The 22,449-nt window shown below is 32.6% G+C and overlaps 1 protein-coding gene across 9 annotated transcripts in view; it reads right to left on the reverse strand.

Annotated features, from left to right (window-relative positions):
- Nucleotides 1-301: 301 nt before the first annotated feature.
- PPIP5K2 (diphosphoinositol pentakisphosphate kinase 2) overlaps nucleotides 302-22,449 on the reverse strand; it is a 77,198-nt gene continuing 55,050 nt past the window's right edge. For 2 of the 9 annotated variants that reach the window (XM_030927243.1, XM_030927242.1), the window contains exons 25-30: nucleotides 19,199-19,271; nucleotides 17,486-17,605; nucleotides 16,552-16,614; nucleotides 12,937-13,077; nucleotides 8,434-8,559; nucleotides 302-1,991 (exon numbers count right to left, since the gene is read on the reverse strand). In XM_030927243.1, coding sequence (XP_030783103.1) covers nucleotides 1,879-1,991; nucleotides 8,434-8,559; nucleotides 12,937-13,077; nucleotides 16,552-16,614; nucleotides 17,486-17,605; nucleotides 19,199-19,271 — 636 coding nt within the window. In that variant the 3' untranslated portion in view covers nucleotides 302-1,878. The other 7 variants (XM_030927247.1, XM_030927246.1, XM_010372112.2 and 4 more) reach the window with 6 other exon arrangements.

Below are 22,449 nucleotides of genomic sequence, written 5' to 3' on the forward strand. Positions count from 1 at the left end.
ATAGTAGACTTTTTATTTGTTTTGGAAAATGATTCTAAGATTTTTACAAACAGACACTCTAGTCTACAGAGCAATACTACTGAGTTGGTGACTACAGTAAAGTAACAGTTCTTGCATAACAATAGAAAAAGTGAGTTATACTGTACTTTCTAGTTTGGAAAGTAATATATTGCTATGTATATAGCCAATAATAAATTTCATTTAATATGTAAGTACTAGCTAATAAAAAAATTCCTGATTTTTTCTACTTTGAAAACTAAAAAGTAAGAGATAAGAAAATTTTAAAAATTTACCATTTAAGTCTCTTTGATTCTGGAAATATTTTAATTAGGTTCCATTTAAAAAAAAAAAAAAGTAGATTCCTTATTACCTCCACAGTGAGTACATTAACTACATTTTCACAAACAGAAAACTTACATACATTCAACTGTTTACAAGACATGTCTCCATATAACACATTTACATTCATGTGAAGTACATGAACTTCTTTAATTGTATATATTTATAACTCTTACATCTGGTACCTTTTAAAACAGCTAACATATAGTATGCTTATTTCCTATAAGTTAATTCATATATGACTAAGGTGAGAAGAGTCTCTTTTGAAGAATTACAATACTTATATTCATACCATGGGAAATCAATAGTTTTTCTAAACATAAGTTTCAAGCTAGAGCTTTAGCAATTTAAGTTATTTAACTAGCAATGCATGAAATTCTTATCAGATTGTCCCATTTGGATTACCAGTTTAAGTCATTTCAAGTGGTTCACAATTATTTGTGCATTGGTTGGGGGGAAAAGCACCAAGGATAATAAATTTATTTTTCTTATCATAGATGAAATCACAGCACAATGATTTCAATATCCCTTCAAAAATCTAATCATTTATAAACAGCATTTATTTCAAATGTTCAATCTTTAAGCTTTCTTAGTGTGATCAACTGATACACTAGGGATGAGAATGGAAATGGTTAAAAACAGATGCTATACATAATATGTACTAACTTAACAGAATTCAGATTTCTCCTTACGTTGTTGATTTCCATTTTTGAACTGACTTCTTTAGATCTAAAAAGAACTCTGAAAATAAATGTAACATTTATACATTTGTCAACTATACTTAAAAAGAAACTCTAAAGGTGCCTTTCTTGTCAACATATGCAACAAAAGTTTTCCTGATGAACAAGGCACCTTGTATGGTAAGGAAATATATAAAGAAAATATTTTCTACAAATTAATATATAAATCTATGTGCACAAAGGTGTAGTTCTCCCAGCTGCATATGTAATATTTTAAATAACATATAATAAAAAAAATTCAAAACACAGATTGAAAATTAGCCCATGTGGCTAATACTCCAGTTGTTAAATATTGCAGCATATATGTCACTGTAACAATTGGGAAAGATATTCTAATCTAAACGGTTAATGAAATCTCTCTGGAAAGATACTTTAAAAGTCCCCAGTATGTAACCCTGGCTATCAGATTTTAACCTAGAAGTTTTTACAGCTAAGATGCAATCCCATGAATATAAAAGTGTGCACAAAGGCCATCTAATCAGACTCTGCAGTACATAGCATTACTGGTGTGACTTTGGTACGAGCCTGCTGGGCTTTTATGTTCCTTTTCATTACTATGTGCACATGGTAAACATCATATTAACAACAATTTTTATCACTCTAAGTTTTGCTACTCACTGAATGCCTACAAACATTGTTTTAAACATTTCCAGATCATGACAAAAGTTTCTTACCTGAATATAAACGAAGAAACCCTTAGATTTAAAAACATTTTTAAGTGAACACATAAATGCATAAGGAGAAATATAAGAACATTCTATTTTTATAAGTATAAAAAGTTCCAGCTTCTGCTAAGATTTCATTTCTTTTTCCCAGTGTTTTTTTTGTGTTCATGCGTTTCTGTTTTGCCAGTTATACTCTTTTTCCGAGATGAGGTATTAGGAACAACTGCACTAGAAGGTCCACTTGCAGCTACACAAAACAAAAACAAAAACAAAAAACTATTGCTTAAATTTACACAAACAATCCAAGTTCAAATAATACTGCTGATTGACAAAACAATTCTTGTTATAATTATGATGTAAATGAAATGTAAAAATTTAATATAGCATTTTTAACCTTTTACTTTTTAGAATTCAACACGAATATAGAAAGGTAATGACAATGGGCTGTGTTCACAAAATTAATTTCTCATTTTACTCTACATTCTTCCTAGGAAATTAATATATTTTTATAATTTTTAACTACCATTCATTGTGCTAATGATTTTTAAATTTATACTTTTGGCCTGGGCCTTTTCCTTTAGCTCAAGACATGTATATACAACTGCCAATTGAAACTTTCTTTAAAGATATCTGACAAGAAAGACAAACTTAATGTGCATAAACTGAACTCATCATTTTCCCTACAAGCATCTATTTCCTCCTGTATCTTCTATCTTATCCCACTCTAAAAAGCTAGAATGTAAGAAAACTAGAAGCACTCTTAACTTAGGAATCATCCTTCCATATCTAAACCAACATGAAGTCTTAATGAATTATCAAAAAACTACTCTAGGCCAGGCAGGGTGATTCATACCTATAATCCCAACACTTTGGAGGGCCAATGTGGGAGGATCGCTTGAGCCCAGAAGTTCAAGACCAGCCCTGGCAACATAGTGAGACCCCCTTCTCTACAAAAAACTTTACAAATTAGCTGGGTGTGGTGGCACACACTTATAGTCTCAGCTACTCAGGAGGCCAAGGTAAGAAGACTGCTTGAGCCTGGGAGGTTGAGGCTGCAGTGAGCCATGATTGCAACACTGTAGTCCAGCTTGGGTAAGAGAACAAGACGCTGTCTCAAAAGAAAAAAAATGATAATAAATAAATAAATAAATAAAATAAAAAACCATTCTAGGTGGCATTACTTTACTACATTTCTAATATGGATGAATAGATGTATGGGTAAGCTCCTATCAGACCAATCTTCCCACAGATAACAAATATACACTCTGTACTAAATATGAGGAAGAACTACCTGAAGACACTAAATAGTGAACAAGAGCAGGCCGTTACTAGAGAAGAATCAGCACTTGGGAAAAGGGAACAATATGGAATAAGATTCCCCTTCTTTTTAGCCTGAGGTCAGGCCCTAATACGCACCATGTACAATGGCTACAAGTCCAACATAAGAAGCAGAAGACAAGTATTGCGGCAACCACAGCTGCTAGAAAGTAAGGTGGAAAATCTCAGAAAGGATGAGCCCACAATTCTATTTGTAAATGATGGTCAAATGTATGGCATGAGCAGAGTAAAGTCCAAGGAGCCCAGCTAAAGCAAAATGAACTGAAATTTTTGCCAGCCACTACATGGAACACCATGTTTTACAATCTGAGCTCAGCCAAGGCTAACTCTTTGTTTAAAAACAAACAAAACAATATTTTTTTGGAGGAACATAACAGAAATAACAAAATCCAGAGTTTCTATAACATACCATTCACAATGTCTACAATATAATCCAAAATTAATATACTAAGAAACAGAAAAAGATCTTTCTTGCTGAGAATGCATAAATTGATACAGATCTCTTTGGAGATGAGTCAGATTAACAGACAAGAATTTTAAAGCAACAATTCTAACTATGCTCTAGGACAAAGATACATAAGTTTATAATGAATACAAAGAGAAAAATCCCTGCAAAAAAAACTATTTAAAACAAACAGAACATCTAAAAGAATAAATATCTGAAATAAAAGGTCTGAAATAAAAACTAGATGGGTTTAACAACAGAATGAAAAGTAAGTAAAAGTAAACATCAACCAAATCAACATCTTTTTTGGAGTATTACCAAAAAGGAAAAAAAATATAGACATAAATATGCCATAGTCAACCTGCTGAAAATCAAAGAGAAAACACTGAAAGCAAGCACAGAAAAACAACCCATTGCATTTATGCGAACAGTAATTCAAATTAACTAAGTCTTCTTATCAGAAACAATGGGAACCAGAAGACAGTAGAATATCATTAAAGTGCTGAAATAAAAAAATTTTCTACCAAGAATTCTCTATTTGGCAAAAACTACACTGAAAATTGAAGGCAAAATAAAGCCATTTTTCAGACACAATAAAACGAATAGAATTTGTTGCCAACAGACCTGCAGATTAAGAAATGCTAAAAAGCTTCAGGCTGAAGGCAAATGAAACCAGATGGAAACACAGACTTCAAGGAAGGAATAAAGAGCAAAAAATGTGGCAAATATATGGATAAATATAGAACCTCTTTCTCCTCTAAGTTTCTTTAAAATACATATGACTGTTTAAAGCAAATATCATAACATTGTATTATAGTGTTTATAATATATGCGGAAGTAACACATAAGGATAACTATGTATAAAGAATGGGAAGAGGGTAAGGTAAATGAATCTATACAGTGGCAAAGTTTCTATATTTTACTTTCAGTGGCGCAAAATTAACCCTAAGTAGATGGTGAAAAATTAGTAATATATATTTAGAGCAACAACAACAACAACAAAATGCAAAAAGATATAGCAAAAGTCCATAGAAAAAGTTAAATAAAATTCTTAAAAATATTGAATTAGTACAAAATAAGGTAAAGTAGGAAAGAATAAAGGTGTAATAATCAAAAGGAATAAACAGAAAACATCAAGTAGTAGACTAACCTCAACAGATCAATAATTACATTAAATGTTAATGAACTGTAAACTGCAACTATAAGGCAGATTTGTTAGAATGCCTTGCATAAGAAAGTTTGATGACCTATATCACATCAGATAAAACAAACCTTAAAAACAAAACATTACTGGAAATTAAAGAGAAAAAAAGTCATGATAATAAATGAGTCAGTATATTAGGAAGATCCCATAATCAAATATGCATTTAATTATATAACAGAGCTCCAAAACACACAAAGCAAAAATCTGCCAAATTAAAGGGAGAAACAGACAATTCGGCAGTTGTGAGTGTAATTGCTCTCTGTACAATTGATAGAACAACCAATCCCTTCCTTGACCACCTCTCTGCCAAAGAAAAACCAAATAGTAAAGACAGACTATCTGAACATTATCAACAACCTTGACCTCAGGCACAATGATAAAATAGTGTCCATTAGGATCAATGAACTATAAGACAATCATTTGGGGTTTTTTTAGTACACATATTATATTCAAAATATTCCAGTTGTTAAGCCATAAAATAAGTCCTACATTTAAAAGACTGAAATCACACGGCGTATCTTTTATAACTGCAATGGAACTAAATAAGAAATTGATTAAAAACAATAAAAAACCCCTGAATATTTGGAATTTAACCAATATAATTCTAAATATGCAATGGATCAAAGAAGAAATCACACATAAACTAGAAAGTATTTCTAACTGAATGATAATGAAAATACAATATAACATTTGTGAGACGCAACTAAAATGCTTAGAGGGAAACTTAAAGTTTTAAATGTTTGAAATAGATAACAATCAATGACCTAAGAAACTAGAAATAGAGGATAAAAGTAAACCCAAAGTAAGTAGAACGCAGAAAATAATTTTTAAAATAATTAAAATAATTTAAAATAATTTTTTAAAAATTGTGTTTTAAGGCCGGGTGCCGTGGCTCACACCTGTAATTCCAGCACTTTGGGAGGCTGAGGCGGGCGAATCACCTGAGGTCAGGAGTTCGAGACCAGCCTGGCCAACATGGTGAAACCCCATCTCTACTAATAACATAAAAAAATTAGCCAGGCATGGCAGTGGTCACCTGTAATCCCAGCTACTTGGGAGGCTGAGGCAGAATTGCTTGAACCCGGGAGGTGGAGGTTGCAGTGAGCCGAGATCACACCACTGCACGCAAGCTGGGGCAACAGAGGGAGACTGTCGAAAAAAACCAAACAAGCAAAAAATTGTGTTTTAGACATAAAACCAACAGGAAAACAAAGAGCCAAAAGTTGGTTCTTTGAAAAAGCCAACAAAATTGATAAATCCCTAGTGAGAATGATCACAAAAAAAGAACATAAATTACCAGTATCATGAAAGTTATTACCACATTCATTAAAAAGATAATAAAAGAGCAACAAATGTGACAACTTACATAAAATGAACAAATTCCTAAAAAAAAAAATACAACTACCAAAAGTATCACAAAAAGGAAAGATAAATTCTATCAAAATTAATTGAAATAAAATTAATTCTATCAAACATTCAAGGAAGAAATAAAAATCTTATAAAAACTCTTTCAGAAAATAGAAAGCACTTCCAAATTATTTTATGAAGCTAGCATCACTCTGATACCAAAACCTGGAAAAAGGCATTACAAAAACAGAAACAAAAATACTACAGACTAATATCCTATCTTTTACAAATGCAAATGCAAATTTCTTCAAAATCAAATTCAACTATCTTTTGTCAGCATTTTTCTATCTTAACTTCGTGGCACATTTGATTGTATTGTTGATCCTTCCTGAAATGCTCTCTTACCCTGACTTCCAAGATATTATTCTATCATAATATTCTTTCCGTTTCTCTGATATACTTTTCCGGTTGATGATCCTTCTTTTTCCCACTTTCTTATCCCATACAGTGACATGCTACTCTGTTCGTTTGTCTTACCCTATGTTTTTTTCCTCAGAGAATTTTATAGACCTTCATATATATAATATATCATGACTGAGTAGGGTTCATCCTAGGAATGCGAGGTTGACTTAGCATTTGAAATGTCAAATATAACACCATTTTTACTTTATTACTTAAAAATGTATACGAACTAATGCATTTATTATGTGTCTAAAGAACAAGGTACTGAGTCAAAATGCATTCAAATCCTAGGTCTACCGACTACTAGCTATGTAAGCTGAGATTAAGTTACTATCTCTGTTACTTTTTTCATCTGTAATGGACATAAGAATGGTATTGACCTCTAACGTTTATAGTGAGAACTATGAGAATAGAAAAATGCTTATAATGTAAATAACTATACAAATGTTAGCTTTTTGTGGCGTATGGGATGCATCACGACTTATGTTTAAGATACTTACTCAATTGTCTGTTGTTCCACATACTTATTAGTTGGAATGTGCAAGGTTCAAATCTATAATATTTGTGGTTTAAGATACTGCCCCTGACTACAAGGCCTGGTAATCTGATAGTAATCAGGTATAATAGATCAAATCAGTAGCACAGAGCGTTATTGAAGTTTGTGTTTTGATAATCATAAAAATACATTATCAGTGGAAGAGTTTGGATTGAGTCTTGAAGGATGTGAGGTAAAAGGGATAACATTTTAATAGAAAAAAAGCATGAATGCTAAGGGAATTTATTTGGGGAGAAGTAAAGAGCAGTTTGGATACAATATAACAATTAATAGCAGTTACCATTTAGTGAGTGTTTACTATGTGTGCCAAGTACTTTATATATAAGATTGCAATCATTTCTGACAATTTTATGAAGAAGGTAGTATTATCCTGATTTTATGACTATGAGACTAAAGATCAGAGAGGTTAAGTAACTTGTCCAGAGTCACACAGCTAATAAGTAGCAGAACTGAGATTTTAATCTAGGTTTCTCTGACTGTTAAGCACAAACTCTTAATCAAAAGAACATTTCAGAGCACTAAGAAGAAAAGAATGAAGACATCTGCAATGAGGCCGTTGTCAAAGCTTTGGAGGTATATGAAATTCTCTGAGGAAAAAATATATAGGGTAAGAAAAATGAATAGAGTATCATGTTCTTGTCTGGGATAAGAAAGTAGAAAGAAGAAGGATCATCAAACAAGAAAAGGAGAGGAATAAGATAAATGGATAGAATATCACAATAGAGTAATAGGGTAAGACAGCATTTCAGGAAAGGTCAAAAATATTAAATGTGCCATGAAGCTAAAGTAGAAAAATGCTAATAAAAGATAGTTAATTTTGGTAGTCACATAATCAGACTGAGAATGGAGAGATGAAAATATTCTCAGGAAAGAGAAAACAATTTTTTTTCTTTCTTTTTTTAATACTTGAGACAGGGTCTTGCTATGTTGCCTAGGTTGGACTTGAACTCCTGGGCTCAAGTAATCTTCATACCTCCACTTCCTGTGTAGCTGGGATTACAGGTGTATATCACTATGCCTGGCCCATAGAAATTTTCATATAAGATGATGCCTTAAACTCAAAAGAAAGGCAAAAGAAGACAGTCCGTAAATTAGTTTGGGGAAAAGTGTGATTGTGAAATATATTTTGTGAACAGATGTGGGGAGAGAGGAAGACAACAGACAAAAAACACATATATATCAATAGACTACAATAATAGATTTTTAACCCTTAGGATCATTACGTTCTAGGGAAGTGAAAAGATCCTAATTAAAAACAAATTTAACATTTAAAAAGCAAGTTACTATTCCTCTTATTTCTGGGGCAAATCCACAAACTCAACACACACACCCCTAACCTGGTTTGCTGCTTGCTTTAGTACTCTTTAAGGTAGCTGGTGGTGTTGGGAGGATCTTTGCAGGTGTATACGTATTTAAAGATACTTTTTTTCTCATTATTGGACTGGAACGTAAAGCTGTAGAGGCTAAAAAAAATAAGCAAACATGTTAATTTAATAATTTCCTGCCAATTATATCTTAACATCACAGAAAATTTCTTATAATTTAGTGACCCTACAAATATTCATAATAACAGAAGAAAATGGTCAAGGTAAGCTTTGCAAGGTAAATTCAGCAAAATCATCTTTTTAAATAAAAAGATAGTTCTCTTATGGCCTTAGACAAATCGATGTTTTGTTTATATTTTAAATAATAAGCATTTAAATAGTATGCACCAAAGGAATGCCAAGAAGAGAGCAACAGACTTTATCCTTTCCTGACAGAAACTGAGGTTTTTAAGGCATGGAAAAGAGCTAATGGCATAGCTTTCTTGAATGGTAACAGAGTCAGTAATCCCCTCACCAGGTGTGGTAGTTCATGCTAGAATTACAGGCATAAACCACCATGCCTGGCCAGGGACTGGGAGGATAAATTTCAACTGGCTAATATAGAAAAATAATTTGATTTATTTATTACTTATAATTTAGTTAGGCCAAGGCAGGAAGATCGCTTGACCCCAGGAGTTCAAGACCAGCCTGGGCAACACAGGGAGGCCTCATTTCATTTTTAAATTGAAAATTTAAAAATTAGCTGGGTCTGTGGTTCTAGCTACTCGGGAGGCTGAGGCAGAAGGACTGCTTGAGCCTGGAAGGTTGAGGCTGTAGTGTGCCATAATTGTGCCACTGCACTCCAGCCTGGGCAACAGAGCAAAACTCTGTCTCGGGGGGAAAAAAAAATAAAGAGACAGAGTCTCAAACTGTTTTTCTCTAAAAAAAAAAAATAATAATAATTATAGATTCAGGGATGTTTCATCTACAAATATAATGGTATACTAAACTACCATATTTAGGAATAAACTAATTAAGTTATAAGTAATAAAAGACACTATTTTCCTATATTAGCCAGTTGAAATTTAACTAAATGAGAGGGAGTGAATTTTAAAGTTGGGTTTTTCCAGTTCTCTTTCTAACTAAGGCAGAGAAATTGAGAGGTGTAAAAAGGAGAAGTAGGGATAATTCTTAAGTATGGAATCCTCTAGGCAAGGACAGGCCAAAGTAGGGGATATATTAGGAAGAACCAATAATCAAATATGCATTATATAACAGAGCTGCAAAACACACAAAGCAAAAATTTGCCAAATTAAAGGGAGAAAGAGACAATTCTGCAGTTGTGAGTGTATCCAATATATTGACTCATTTATTTATCCACTACCGGCATGAGCTTGTAGATTCCCTAAACAAAGGGAGATGCAGCGTGCTTTTGAAAATCAAGATGTGGGCTAGTTATGCCAAATGTGCCTTTGCTGGTTGACACCTACAAAGAATGATTATACATTTAACTGAGGGAGCTCAAAGTAGTTATTAATGAAAATAATCTAAGTGATAAAAAGTCCTTAAAACATCATAAAACAACATAAATTTACTTAGCCCTTTCCTGTTTGCATATTTTTACCCTATTCTATAAACTTCCATCACTGACTTATCCTAATTAATATACCTACTCCTTTTTCTCCAACCTGATTATTGTCACTTCCCCATTGTAAGCTATCTTTTAGTATTAATATTTATTTATTTTGCCTTAGGTGAGAAAAAAAACTTGGAAGGACAGAGAATGATTAACAGTTCCTTTTCCCTTGACATAAACACCACAAAATGAATATAATTCTATGTATATGATGATATATATATATCAAGTTACAGCTTGATAACTCAGAGAATTGCAAATAATATAAATATCCTATGATTTAATAAATATTATTCCTATAGTTACTCTACAAAATGCGAGATTCAAATACTTTCATCATTAACTGGCACCCTATTTTCTTTGCTACTCAAAAATAATGAGAAAAATAGAGGCTTTAGAAGACCTGGGTTTTAGTCTTGCTTGACCACTAACTCATTGATTTCCTTAACTGTATCTTTCTATGATTTTTTTCTTTAAATAGTAAAGCTGTTCTTACGTGAAATCTTAAATAAAATAGACCAAAGCAGATACTCTGGTTGAAGCAGCCATGAAAGACACAAGTCCTAACTATTCAGCATCTTTCTCTTCCTCATGAAATTTCCACAGGCTCTTGGGAATACAGTTTGAAGACCACTGAACCAGATTATCTCTAAGGTTTACCCAATTCTATGAGCCACATTAAGTACATTTGCTTTCTCATTTAGTTCTGTTAGTAACTAATTGCATGAAATTTTTTTTTTTTTTTTTTTGAGACGGAGTCTTGCTCTGTGGCCCGGGCTGGAGTACAGTGGCCGGATCTCGGCTCACTGCAAGCTCCACCTCCCGGGTTTACGCCATTCTCCTGCCTCAGCCTCCCGAGTAGCTGGGACTACAGGCGCCCACCACCTCGCCCAGCTAGTTTTTTGTATTTTTTAGTAGAGACGGGGTTTCACCGTGTTAGCCAGGATGGTCTCGATCTCCTGACCTCGTGATCCGCCTGCCTCGGCCTCCCAAAGTGCTGGGATTACAGGCTTGAGCCACCGCGCCCGGCCAATTGCATGAAATTTTAAGAGAGCTAGAGGGACTGAGGTACAATTTGTATCCATGATATACAGAAGAGCTAATTAAAAATTAGCACAACTGGAACAATAATCTAATATCCTTTGCCTCATTAATATCCTTCAGTAATATACTCTGATGAACTGAATTCACTAACCACAAAAATGAATCCATCAAGAGTACCACAAAACAAACCTTAAAATGTTATCTTTTTGTAAATATTCTACTAAAATTCTCCTTTCATAACAAACACCTCCTTATTATTGTTATTACCTTCAAATCATTCACTGCAAGTCTTCTAAAATCTAAATAGTATTGATATCTACCCCTAAATTCTTATTTACTAATTAGAATAATTCTTTAATCTCTATTTTAAGGTTTCAAATCCTTGCCCCAGGGAAGTAATGAAACATCATTATGGGTGAAGGGGTAAACTAGAATTTATTCAGGTTCTCTACTGTATTCTGAGGTAACAGGATTGTCCATTCTATCAGGTTATAGAAAATATAAAAGGAGATGACCACCTTCATTTTCCTGACTCTGACCTTTACCACTTGGAGAAGTTATTTCATTTGGAGTATTATCAATTCTAAGAATCGGACACATATATATGCAAATTTTTAAATTAAGACCTACTTCCTAAAACCATCCCTAAAGTGAAATACTTCAGAACACTCACCAATATACATCTCTATTACTGTTAATGATTGAAAGCTGGCCTCTACTACCAAAAATGGAAGAAAAGGGAAAGGTCACTACTTTGTATAAATGCAGGGGGTATCATTTAGACAGAATATAAAGAGAATGGAGCTCTCTAGAATTATACAATGTGGTGGCCCAGGAAAGAGAAGAGAGTGACGGTCAGACATAAAAGTGGCATTCATTCCGAGAGCTCTAATATCTCATTTTATTCTTGAGCAAAATTTATTTACAGTACTCAGAAAAAGAGGAATGATATACAAAGAAAGTTTGTCACTTTCTAAGATATGACCAGAATAGTAAGATTCTTAGCTCTAAGCAAAAAGCACTCTCTCCCAAAACTAATGCTTTCTAAACTGGAATTTCCAAAGTACTGAGGAATCCTACAGAGCTGAAAACGACAACTGGCAGCTGACTTCTCACACCTAAAAAGGAAGCCCTGAGCATTTCCCAAAATGATGTCCCTCAGAATAGTGCCACATGATATTTAATGTGTTACCAAAAAAGTGTTTTCTAAAAAATAAGTTTTGGAAAATCTGGGTTATACAGCCTTCTTTACAGAAGAACGTCAGCCTTTTATATGCTAATATAGCTATACCTCTCCAACAGGAGGCGGGATATAACATAGTTTCTAAAACTTATTTAACCATGAACATCTTTCCTTCAAACACACAAATCAACCTCTTCAGAATGTTTTCTGAGATACACAATTTGAAAAACTGTTGTCCTAATTTGCTGTCTTTAGTTAAAAGCTCTTTCTACTTACCAAAGGTAGTCAGGAGATGAGTGTGTATGAATGGGTTAATGTGGACTGTTATTTTGCAGTTTTAAAAAACTTTGCTATAAAATTATATACAATAGGAATGTGAGATTTCTAGCAAACATAGTTTTAACAAAAGACCACAATCCTATATTTTGTTGACTTCTACTGCTTTTTTTTTTTTTTTTGGTAAGAAAAAAAGAATTTGGCAGAGAGTAAAAAAAAGAGGTACAGTTCACATTACACCAAATAATTCCTAATAATGTCCCTTTATACTCCTTTGTCCCCGAAACTTCTACTCATTACCACTACCTGCTTTTATGTTTTCATAATTTCTGTTATATTCAGATAGTATGTAGTTGCCCAGCAACTAAATAATAACAATGAAAGAAAAATTTCCTACAAATTTCAGGGGTCTTCCGTGGAACATCAGATGATGGAGAAGCAATGGAAGCAAGAAATTCATCCACTTGCTTTAAAGATAGGGCATTATGAAGAGTTTCTAGAGGACAAATAGATGGCACCATGGAATACAATTCAAAGCCTAGAAGAGAAAAACACCAAAAACAAAAAATAAAAGATGGATATTTTAAAAATCAGTAATTAAAAAGGAAGACTACTGTTTAGAACTGGACAGTTTAGGTCTTTTCAATCTATCACATGCAAACACACAGTATCTCTGAAGTCATGACACCAGATGCTATGCAATATGGAGCTGGAACAAGATGTGACAAAGATTTCTTTTTAAATGTAATCATGTAGTATAGCATGCACACAATTTCATTCTATATTGGTAAAATCTAAGAATAATACTTGAAAAACCTAGGGAAAAAGAAAAACAAAGAAATACAAGTTTTCAGTTTTTATTTTTTGAAGTCAGGTCTATTCAGTGGGTGAATAAGCTGATGCCACATGATGTATCCCTGATGCCAGGATGCTAACAGTAAGTTCTTGTTGAAAAATTATATAATTACTTGTGAATAATTTTTTTAGACACTTTTCCAGGCGTGCCAAGACCAATGACACTCTCTAGTATGAGCCCAAAACAACATTCATTCATTCATGCTGGAATAAAAATTCCAAAATGTATTTCACCTACCTTTACTGTATTAACACATAATTATATTACTAGGAATCACTGGCTGTGTAAAGTTAGGTCAAGTTAAAAGCAATACAAAATACAAATATGATCCTATTTTTAACAATGGCACAGAAATACAAAAATTTCATGAAACAACCATGCAAATATGTATTAATACCATCACTGAAACAAAAGCACTTAAATACACAGTTTATGTTTTCAAACAAATAGGATATAGGTTACTCACTTTTTTAAAAAAGAAAATTGTCTGTTTATTTAAACTTTATTCAACTGAATGGCTTTTAAAATTGCTTTCATATACTGTTAAAAATAATGAGTCTTTCTGCATCTACTCTTCTAGAAATTCAAACTAATTTCCCCCAATTAAATACCTACAATACTCAAATAAAATTTTGTATCAAGTCAAATATCATTAAAAGTAAAAATTAACCTCAGACTGCAAGACTTTTTGCTTCAACAGGTGTGTGCTCATTTTTAAATTGACTGATGTTTGATTTATGTAAATATTGAAGGAAATATTGACCCAAGAACTGCCTAATTCTCAGTTAGAATAAGGAAACTTTGGTTAAAAGAGAATCTAATCTTCCTAGGAAAATAACCAAGGGACTTGCAAAACTGGTATGTCTGATTTTCAGGTACAAACCAAAGCATGACAGAACATTACACATACTTTGAAAACAAAAACAAAAACAAAACTATACCATAACAGCAGCTAAAGCACCTAAATTAAGCACTAAAGAAATTAGGCTTGCACAACTGTTACATTTTTTAGAAGTACAAGACTCATGCAAATGAACGCAAACCCTTTCTTTGCATTACACTAAACTTAACGATGAGATCTTTTCTTCTTTCCTCACAAAGTTTATATATTTTTATAGCAATTATTTTATTTCATTTGCCTGCTAGATTTTATAACAGGCAAATGACAATATAATTAAGTTCCTCTAGACTACATTTTTTTCCACTTATCTTTAGTAAACTTTTCCTTTGATGCACAATGAAAGGGTTAGCGCAGCAATTTAAAAAGCCACCCTGCTGACATGTTTAGAAGCTATAAAAACATACCACTGGAGCCTAGAAATTCCACAGAGGAAACGGACCAGCACCTATAGAGGTGTAGGTGTTCTGCACAGAGGCCCAGAAAATAAGGTAAAGCACTGTCAGAAGGTACTTGTTTCACCATGTTCCTTGAACTAAAGATGAAGGGAGGGGTAAGTCCATGATATGTGTTAAAGATGGAAATAACATGAACATTAGGGGAAATAAAAAGTAAAAGGAAGAGTCAAATGACAATTCATAAGACAGATAAGACAACACAGTATTAAAAAAGGAAAAAAGGAAACCTTAAAACTCAAAATAAGTATTTGTAGAATTGAAAGGAATGCATCTCATACGCATTTATATGTGCGGAAAATCCACATTTTTTTTAAAAAGACCCTAAACCAAAGGAATATAAAATTACTCTATTTTCTATTAAAGTTAACAGAAATATTTTTAATTTTTAAAACCTTCAGTTAAACACAGATTCTCCTAGATAATAATACCTCGAATACTGGTTTTAAACACATAGCATTCAGTACAAAAACTATGGTCTTAAACCTGCAATGTCTCTTCTTAGAATTTTTGTGGCTTCTGTTTTTCTTGTGACTTCTGTGTTTCTTCTAAGAAGTTCTTAGGCATGCGGGTTCTTTAGAAGCTGCAGCTGTATCAAATAAGAATCACTTTCTTCAAAAAGTAGCATTTAAACAGCTACAATGAAGGGAAAGTACATTAAGCTTTAAGGCTAAATTTTTACTTGTTGAGGATGAGATCTTCTTATTCCACCTTCAAGAATTATTAGTGCAATGTTATTTAGACGTGTTGTTAAAGGATCCAGAAGGGGGAGAACGACCATAAACTTGTGTTGAAACCTTTAGATTCATAAAAGTTTCTGAAAGATCTGACTTGAGTTTTTGAAAGACTTACTTGCAGTTAAAAAGAAAAAGAGTTCCAAGGATAAAAGTATCTTCATTCCATGTGTAATACAAGCAAAAATCTGTACGTTTTCTTTTAAATTCTTTGATCCTGAATTATTGTAAAATGATCAGTAAATATTCCCTCTTGCCCCACAATATCAAGGTCTATGTTAGAAGTTGTAATGCTGCAATAATTCCTTTTACAAATAATGGTCATGAAAAATTTTCCTATTCAGCCTCAAAAATAGAATTTAACAGAATTGGGTTTCTAGATCTTAACTTAATCTTCCTCCTATTAGGAGCCCTCTAAATTTTAAGAAAAGCAGTGGTACTAAAAGGAATTGGTTGCTTGATAACAGCAAACCACATTGCTACACAAGAACAAAGTGAATGCTGGACAAAGTTTTCAGAGTGCTCCAGACCAAATAGGGTTTTGCGTTAGGAAAATAGCCAGGAACAGACGATGTTATACAGTGAAATATGCATCACCAGGTGCCCAAGAATTTTTCAAAGACACATCTTATTTGGCTATTTGACATGGGTGGCTCTGTATTTTTGTTTAACTATCTCAATGAAACAACCACGTGATCAGAAAATTAGGAAGAAAAAAGTTATTGAGAATCAAGAAAAATTAAGGAATACTAATTGAAATTTAAAAATTTGTGTAGACAGATCTGAGAAATTAGAAGAAATTTTCAGGTGTCAATTTAGCATTAAAACTCATCATCATTGTGGTCATTTAAAAGTTTGATGAGTAATGTTAAATTATTATATAAATTACAGCTGAAAAGGGAGCCAGACAGTATCAATAATTTGGGTGAATAACAAGTTGGAATTGTATGCCAATTGACAATAAGGATGAAGAAATGAATGATACTGTATACCCCACAATTTGAAATAAAATAAAAATAAAAAAGGGATGAAGCAGGGGAGTATCTTTTAAAATAAAAGCAAAACGTACCATTGGTTGGGTGTCGAGCAAATGAGATAGAAAACCTTTTAACAGCAGAACCGCGTGTGGCGTCTAAGAAAGAGAAAAACAGGTACCTGAAATTCGTAATAGCTACAAAAAGAAGAACACTTAAAAGAAAGAAGGGAAAAACAAATATATGAGGTTAGAAAGGTGGCATGCAGAAGGGGCAATGACAGAAGGTAATAAGGCAAATATTGGTTAAAAGAAGTTAACTAGCTTGATGACAGAGGAAAAGTGTCAAATGAAATATACAAAAGAAAGAAAAGCAAGATGAGCTGGCAATTCTGGTAAATCCATGTTTTACTGTCTAAAATAAATGTGTTGATAAACGAGAAACTGTTTTAAATAAAGATGATCCTGAAAGAGCTAGAACCACTTCTCTTAACAAAAGGGACAGGCTTCCACGAGCCTCAAAAAATTCTGAATATTAAAACTTAAGGTATATTAACAACATTAAGAGGATCTCCTTCAGCTAGGGATCCTAAAATATTCTCATCCTGTGTTTATTTTTATAAAAATATTGCCAATATAATATTGTCCTCTACTTATAAACATTCCACTCACTTTAATTAGCTCAATAAGTAAAATAAGTGTTAACAATAAATAAAAGTTTAAAAGATCAAAGAAACACTTGTTCTTTATAATATAGATTATAAATTATCTAAAAGAAGAATACACATAATACTATTTTCCATTTCAACAAACTTATTGTACAAGTACTCTAAATCTAACTACAATTAACTGTCTGATGAAACATGGATCCAAGTTGTAGGTAACAGAGGGCACTGATAGTCATTTAGGCAAAAGATGACAGGATTTCACTCGAATCAGTCAGTGGCCTTAGATTTGCCTTTGAGAAATACTGCTCATGGGTGTGTGCTTGGGTGTAGATATGAATCTGTGTGTGCATGTGTGCACATACCATCTATGCAGCCAGAAGAGGTCAGCTTTTTACGATGAGTACGAGCATAATCCTGTAGGTTAGGTGCGCTTGAAGAACCCCCGAGCACCGAGGTGCTAAACAGGCCCGCACAGTGAGACCCTGATGGGAGTTAGAGAAAATACATACACAACGGGTGTTCTTCCATTCACATTGGGAATTCATGCAGCATGCAATTAACATGGCTCTTACCACATATAAGGCAACCTTTGGAAGTGCCTTGAACAGGCTCACAATATTCTTGTAATTTCCTAATGATGTCAGTTTTAATACAATACTTCTAAACACCACTATCATTTATCATAGGTACAAATGGGGTAATTTAACATTGGACAAAATGTTATCTTTGAGAAAAAAAAAAAAATGTCCATACAATAATTAGACATATACATCCTAAAGTATTAAAAACACTGCCATAAAAATAACTTAGGACAAGAAAGAACTCTGTTAATCAATGCCCAAGGGCAAGCCATATTTAAAAAAAAAAAAAAAAAAAAAAAAACCTCTCCTAGCACAAATTAAATCATATAAAATCAGTATTTTTAATGTATATTTATAAATGACAAATCTTTCCTGATGCCCCTGAATTAAGAATTACTACTCTTTCTTATGAAATAAAGTATATCAAAATTTATTTATTTGTGAGAAGACCAGGTTCTTTTCAGTCATTCAAGGCCTAAATCACTTTAAATACTTAACAAATGACTTAATATCTTAATTAATAAGACCCCCAATGAAAAACATTATTAGCAAATAAAACAGTCAGTATAAACTGATGCTCAATTTGTAGCAAAAGGTTTTACATCCAAATAACACTTTTATCACTGGGGAAGGATTAAATAAATTTCTATCAAATATACTATGATACATCAATAAGAAGGAGTAATATATACATTTCTATAAATACACTGTGGGAATATTAAAAACTATCATTACAAGCTATATGAAATTAACTGAAGAGAGATCCTCAAGTATGTAGGCATCAACACAGTTCATATACTTAGTACAGAGATCACAGTACATACATAAACTTACAATGAGATCTGTTTATGCCTTTATTAAACCTATCAGGACAACTATTTACAGAAAATAATATGCCACTATCTCATAGTTTATCAACCATGAGCTTTAAACCAAATGAGTTTAGAAAGGTCTTTTCCAATGTTGCTTTGAGTGTTAGCAAAGAACCAATTATGTTCTATAGGTTAATAAAGACTGAGAGTGCCACTGTGCATTACTTTTGCTTGGTTTTCCTTATGAGCTGCTCAAAGGAAAATTAATATATTCATATACGGTTTGAAGTATTCCATACTTTAAAAATACTTTTAGTCAGAAAAATGGAAAGTTCCTTTCTACATGCAATAGCATCTTTTCATCTTTATCAACTGGGAAAATGACGTTTCCTTCATAAATTAACTTACAGAGTACAAGATAAAAAACTAGCATTGGCAAGTTAACTAAGTGGTTATCATTGCAGGCATTCAAAAGGGTTATGCAACAAAACTGAATGCTATCTCTTCTTCATTTTATCAAAACTATATTTTGAGTTATACAACTCAACATTTCTGAATTAGTACACATTAAATAAAAACTACAGCATAGCATTTGGTCATGCTTTCACCAAAGAGTTTTACATGTGTGCACAATAGTGAGTTTAAGAAGGGTATGGAACACAATTTCCTTTACACCACATACCTACAGTAGGATTCTGCTTCTGTTCCACAAGAGTTCTCGGTGTTCGCAGGTAATTAGCATTTTCAGATACAACCTGCATAAGGAATCCAAAGTAAATGAAGTAAAACAGTAAAATAAATTAAGAAGTCCATACTTCATATGCAGCCTGTTCCAGACAGACAAAGGTTAATAAGCTGTATGATAAATATTAGTAGAAATACATAAAACATGAAATATCATGCAAGATCCCCTTTTGAAGGGAGTCCATTTCATGAGGTCCTTGCAATGAAGTGGTGCGAAGCAGGCATTCAGAATGAAACATCATGTATGAAACAAGACAGATGAAAAGAAGCAATTAAGAGATTGATATAATTTCACTGTTAAAAGAAGCCAAATGCCCACTCTTAAACAGCTCCTGTATTTGAAGGGGGAAAAAACAACTACAAACAAAAGAAAGGGCAGACAGAGACTCTTGAGATCACCATACAATTATTGATCCATGCATGGGCTTTATCAGAGTAACCTTTAAATATTCACAGCCTTAATGGATACCATAATCCCTTTTCCTATAATCAAATGCATTATATTTCCAAAAGGAAATTGCTGAAATTATCAGAAACCTCATATGTGACAGTAGACCTTCCAATATAATAGAAATCATGTATATTTTAAGTTTCCAAATTTCATCACAGAAAGTCCTTCTGAAGTCATTTTATTTTGACCCATATTGTTGATGGGCACATATGCACTTGTTCTCTCTTAAAGAGAACATTAAAATACTATACAGTCCAAAGAAAAACAGACTGTATGTATTCCTTAAATTAGATACTTCCAAATAATGGAATAATGAGGCAGAAAATTGTCAATATTTGATATATTCTGCTAATTAAAACTGGGCCACATAAATTCTGGTATTTTCAAAAATGTTTACATTCTCAGCAAATTCCAAATTGAATCTAATTTTTTCAAATATGGAAGAAAATCTTAATACATTTTCTTACAATCAAATTACATAATTTGTTTCTGAAAGTTTTAAAAGACAAGTCAAAAAGAAAGATTTCTTTCATTTTTAAGTAATTTTGTTAACAAGGTACAATTCCAGGAGAATAACATTTATTGATTGTTTTTAAAATCCTGGATACGTGGAACCTTCTCAGTAAAAATACTAAACACATGCCGTGGAAGTGATTTCTTTCCCTCAAATATTGGCAGATATCATAAGTATTTTTAAATGAACTCAAAATTAAAAAAACGAAGGATTTACTCTGATGTGAAATACAAGGGATTAGATGTCCTCAAAGATAGCTGTTTGTTGCTCTGAATGCAGGGAGGAAAAATGTTTAATGAAGTAAAGTTTAAAAACCTGTTGCCATGAGCCAAAAATACTGGATGTGAAAGCCAATGATTTGGGGGAGACAGGGGAAGAAGTGATTTGTTCCCCTGATCTGCGTCTTCGACGCCCAGTACCCACACCACTGGTATAATGCAGCCAGGTACCAGTACCCTCTGGGCTAGACACACTCAGGGGGCTCTCTTCCTGGAAGTGAGAAAGGGGGCAAAAAAAAAAAAAAAAAAAAAAAAGCAGAGCATGCAAAGTTAGATACAACAGAGCCAAATGATCAGAAAGAAAAAAAAATACAGTTTGTTTGTATTTGCTTATTAATTTTTTAAAAAAACTATTAAACAGCAATTTGGGAGCCAAATATTTCACTATTTGAGAATTTGATAGGAATGACTAATAAATCTAATTGCATGTGATAACAATTATGGAAATATTTTATTATGTTAAAAGACATAAAATACTTATACTGCTTCATAATTGTCCCTTCCCTGTTAAAACTGGAAATATTTTAGTAAGTTTCTTTTTTAGCAACTTTTAAAATATAAAGGTTTTCTGCTTAATTTTAGATATTCAAAGATTTTGTCTTATTTTGGGTGAATTTTTCAACCCAAGGCACTAAAGAATTGTGCAAAGGGTCAAAGGGATTTCAAGATACATAACTTGGAAAACTAAATCTGTCTGCCTGACATATTTAAAAAGTTCAGAGATCATAAGATGGACTCAAATTGCACCTGTTTATTCTTTCAAGCTATCTATTTGCCCCCTCCAGAGATTATTTACAGATTTAGTAGGGAAAACATGCAGCAAACATTCTCATTATACATGTTTGCATGTTCAGGTTTCAGAGAGCAAGGAGAGAGTAAAATCTACTTGCACAAAATGAAGAGAACAGTCTTTTTCTCTGTGTGTCTTTTGGAAGTACAAACTTCTGATATCCATGGAGATGATGGACGCTGGAAAAAGTCTTCAAGATTTTACTTGAGTAATTTACCTTATGGAAGTAAAAGTTTAGCATGGCATAGAAATAATCTCTTGAAATCAACTAAGTATTTATGAGAAAAAGGTTTATAAATGTGTTTTGCGTTTTAAAGATTAACGAGGACAGTGCTTTTGTTAGAGGTTTTATAAATATAGATAAGTTGCAAAATGAAGATTTACAATACATTTTGCTGTATTCAGTATTATATAGGCTTTTTGGAGGGCAGAAGAGAGGCTTTAATGGTGAAATTCTGAATAATTTGATTAACTATAGATTGCTTATTCAATAACACATCAAAATCACTGCACTCACACAAATACTAGTGTAGGTTATATTAATTAACATAGCTTATGTTCCAAATTTTCTGAAACTAAGGATACCTGAACATAATCCCAGATTTTTCATTTTTTCCATTAAGTTATAATAGAACAAATAATTCCAAGTTCTATAATTGTTAAACACCCTCTTTTATAACCGTCTTCTTTTGTAATTAAAATATCACATTCAAGGGAACCTTAATGACTATATAATTTCCTTTTATAGATCCTTTATAATTATAAAGGATCTACTTTATGGACAGATTTTTGCCTATACAAAATTGTCAAACTGAAGCACATATACATTTGAACTTTGAGAATCATAAAACACATATATTTGCATAATTTGGGGTTGTAGAAATGAGCACAATTCTTTTTGTTGTTTTTATTCTCACCCATCAAATGCTAAAAAATGTTATACCTAATTCTTCAGACTTGGCATATTTAAATAATTTTTTTTCTAAAAGTTGATGGTTATATCTTAATTTCTTCCTTTACACACACATATATATATGTATGTATATATATGTGTATATATGTATGTTTGTTTGTTTGTTTATTTTTTGAGACAGAATCTCACTCTGGCTGCAGTGCAGTCAGGGGTGATCTCGGCTCACTGCAACCTCCACCTCAC

The sequence above is a fragment of the Rhinopithecus roxellana genome, chromosome 3 (genome assembly GCF_007565055.1).
Source record: "Rhinopithecus roxellana isolate Shanxi Qingling chromosome 3, ASM756505v1, whole genome shotgun sequence".
Lineage (NCBI taxonomy): Eukaryota > Metazoa > Chordata > Mammalia > Primates > Cercopithecidae > Rhinopithecus > Rhinopithecus roxellana.